This window comes from Humulus lupulus, chromosome 2, assembly GCF_963169125.1.
Source record: "Humulus lupulus chromosome 2, drHumLupu1.1, whole genome shotgun sequence".
Lineage (NCBI taxonomy): Eukaryota > Viridiplantae > Streptophyta > Magnoliopsida > Rosales > Cannabaceae > Humulus > Humulus lupulus.
The window spans coordinates 216,625,927-216,628,850 of record NC_084794.1 but is presented as its reverse complement, the minus strand read 5'-3'; the positions used below and the strand labels follow the sequence as shown (position 1 = coordinate 216,628,850).

The window sequence follows — 2,924 nt, the reverse complement described above, 5'->3', positions numbered from 1 at the left end:
ATTTACGCGACAAGTTTTTGGCGCCGTTGCCGGGGATTTAAAATTAAATTCTGTTTTATCAACTAATTTGCAATTTATTTCTATTGTTTTTAAATCTGTTTGTTCTGGCTGTATACTTTCAGGTCTATCTAGTGCATGAACAAACAAGAAGACTTTGAACTTGCTCCTATTGACCCCGAGATCGAACGTACTTTCAGAAAAAGGAGAAAGGCTCAGAAGGCTAACAGCTGAGGCATTATGGCTGAGCATGTTAATGAAGAGGGGGATGGCCAGCAAGTTACTAATCCCATTGTTTTGGCGAATGACAGAGCCAGAGCAATACGGGAATATGCTGCCCCCATGTTTAATGAGCTAAATCCAGGCATTGTGAGGCCAGAAATACAAGCACCTCAATTCGAGCTCAAGCCAGTGATGTTTCAAATGCTCCAAAACGTGGGGCAGTTCAGCGGGATGCCAACGGAGGATCCTCATCTCCACCTCCGTTCATTCTTGGAGGTGAGCGATTCCTTTAAGCTTCAAGGAGTGAGTGAAGAAGCATTAAGGTTGAAGCTATTTCCATTCTCGTTAAGAGACCGAGCTAGATCATGGCTCAACACTTTGCCTCCTGATTCCGTCACAAATTGGAATGATCTAGCTGAGAAATTTCTACGAAAATATTTCCCTCCCACCAGAAATGCAAAATTCAGAAGTGAAATTATGTCTTTCCAGCAGCTTGAAGATGAATCTACCAGTGATGCGTGGGAGAGATTTAAAGAGCTTTTGTGGAAGTGTCCACACCACGGCATCCCGCACTGTATACAGATGGAGACCTTCTATAATGGCCTCAATGCAGCTTCTAGAATGGTGTTAGATGCCTCAGCCAATGGTGCCATTCTTTCCAAGTCTTACAACGAAGCATTTGAGATTTTGGAAAGAATTGCAAGCAACAATTATCAATGGTCCAACACTAGAGCTTCTACAAGTAGAAAGGTGGCGGGAGTACTTGAAGTAGATGCCTTAACGGCTTTAACAGCTCAAATGGCCTCAATGACCAACATTTTAAAGAATCTGAGTTTGGGAGGAAACATTCAGCCAGCTGCTGCCATTCAAAGTGGAGACGTCTCATGTGTTTATTGTGGAGATAGGCACACGTTTGAGAATTGTCCTTCAAATCCAGCTGTGGTTTGTTATGTGAGTAACCAGAATTTCAACCGCAACAACAACCCATACTCAAATTCTTATAACCCAGGGTGGAGGCAGCATCCGAATCTATCATGGGGGGGGGGGGGGGGGGTCAAGGAGCAAGTTCAAGTGGAGCGCCAGCACAAGGGAAACAGTCAGTTCCGCCAGGTTTTTCTCAACAGCCAAGGGCTCAACAACCTCACCAATTTCAAGGCTCTTAATCTAGTTCTTTGGAGAGTTTAATGAGGGATTATATGGCAAAGAATGATGCGGTGATTCAGAGCCAAGAAGCGTCTCTTCGTAACCTGGAAATGCAGTTTGGGCAACTGGCTAATGATCTGAAAAATAGGCCACAAGGTTCTTTGCCTAGTGACACTGAGAATCCGTGGAGGGATGGTAAAGAACATTGCAAGGCAATTAATTTACGAAGTGGAAATTTTTTGGAAAATGATGAGGAGAAAACAAAGGGCAGTAGGGAGCCCACTTCAATCCAAACAGAGGGAGAATCTAGTAAAAAATCAGCAAGTGAAGCTATTGAAACTGGCCCAGTTGATACAGCATCGGGTAAGCAATCTGTTCCAGTAAAGACTCTGCACAAGCCGCCCCCACCATTTCCTCAGCGTTTTAGAAAACAGCAGCAAGATGGGCAGTTCAGGAAGTTTCTGGATGTACTGAAACAACTCCATATCAATATTCCCTTGGTGGAAGCCTTGGAGCAAATGCCCAACTACGTTAAGTTCTTGAAAGATATTTTGACGAAGAAAAGGAGGCTGGGTGAGTTCGAAACCGTTGCTTTCACAGAAGGTTGCAGTGCTATGTTGAAAAGTAAAATCCCTCCTAAATTAAAAGATCCAGGCAGTTTTACGATTCCATGTTCTATTGGTGGAAGAGATGTGGGACGAGCTTTATGCGATTTGGGCGCTAGTATTAAGCTAATGCCTATGTCTATTTTCAAGAAGTTGGGCATTGGTGAAGCTCGGACAACCACATTTACATTGCAGTTAGCGGACAGATCAATGGCTCATCCGGAAGGGAAGATTGAGGATGTACTAGTGCAGGTTGACAAATTTATATTCCCGGTCGACTTCATCATTCTTGACTATGAAGCGGATCGAGAAGTACCCATCATTTTGGGGAGGCCGTTTCTTGCCACAGGAAGGACGTTGATTGATGTGCAAAATGGTGAACTTACCATGAGGGTGAACGATCAACAAGTGACCTTTAGTGTTTTCAAAGCCATGAAGTTCCTAGATGAAATAGAAGAATGTTCTAGTTTGAGTGTACTTGAGACACTTGTGGCTGAGACCTTTAATAAAGAAATTTGCAAGGCTGATGTGGGGCTGAATATCTTTGAAGATGATGAAGAATATAGCAATGAAGAGGAATCTCAAGTTACTTGGGTAGAGTCAAGCAAACCAGCCAGGAAATTCAGCAAGCAGTTTGAGTCTTTAAATCTGTCGGAAGGGAATTTCAAGCCTCCAAAGCCGTCCATTCAAGAACCACCAAAGCTGGAGTTGAAACCGCTGCCCAGCCATTTAAAATATGCTTATTTGGGGGACAATGAAACGCTGCCAGTAATTATTTCTGCATATTTAGAAGCTGAAGCTGAAGGTTTACTGTTGGAATTGTTGAAGAAACATAAGCGGGCAATCGGCTGGACTATGGCAGATATAAAAGGTATTAGCCCGACGATTTGTATGCATAAGATACTGCTGGAAGCTGGCTGTAATAATTCCATTGAGCAGCAAAGAAGGCTGAATCCC

General features: G+C 43.4%; 1 protein-coding gene and 1 non-coding gene across 2 annotated transcripts; one reads left to right on the top strand and one right to left on the bottom strand.

Moving 5' to 3' along the window:
- The first annotated feature begins 237 nt into the window (after positions 1-237).
- On the top strand, positions 238-1,404 carry LOC133815160 (uncharacterized). The gene is made up of 2 exons (XM_062248030.1): positions 238-881; positions 951-1,404. The coding sequence occupies exons 1-2, from the start codon at positions 238-240 to the stop codon at positions 1,402-1,404; spliced, it is 1,098 nt and encodes a 365-aa protein (XP_062104014.1).
- LOC133820805 (small nucleolar RNA R71) lies at positions 679-785 on the bottom strand. The gene has a single exon (XR_009887204.1). It is a non-coding gene; the product is annotated as a small nucleolar RNA R71 (small nucleolar RNA).
- Positions 1,405-2,924: the final 1,520 nt, after the last annotated feature.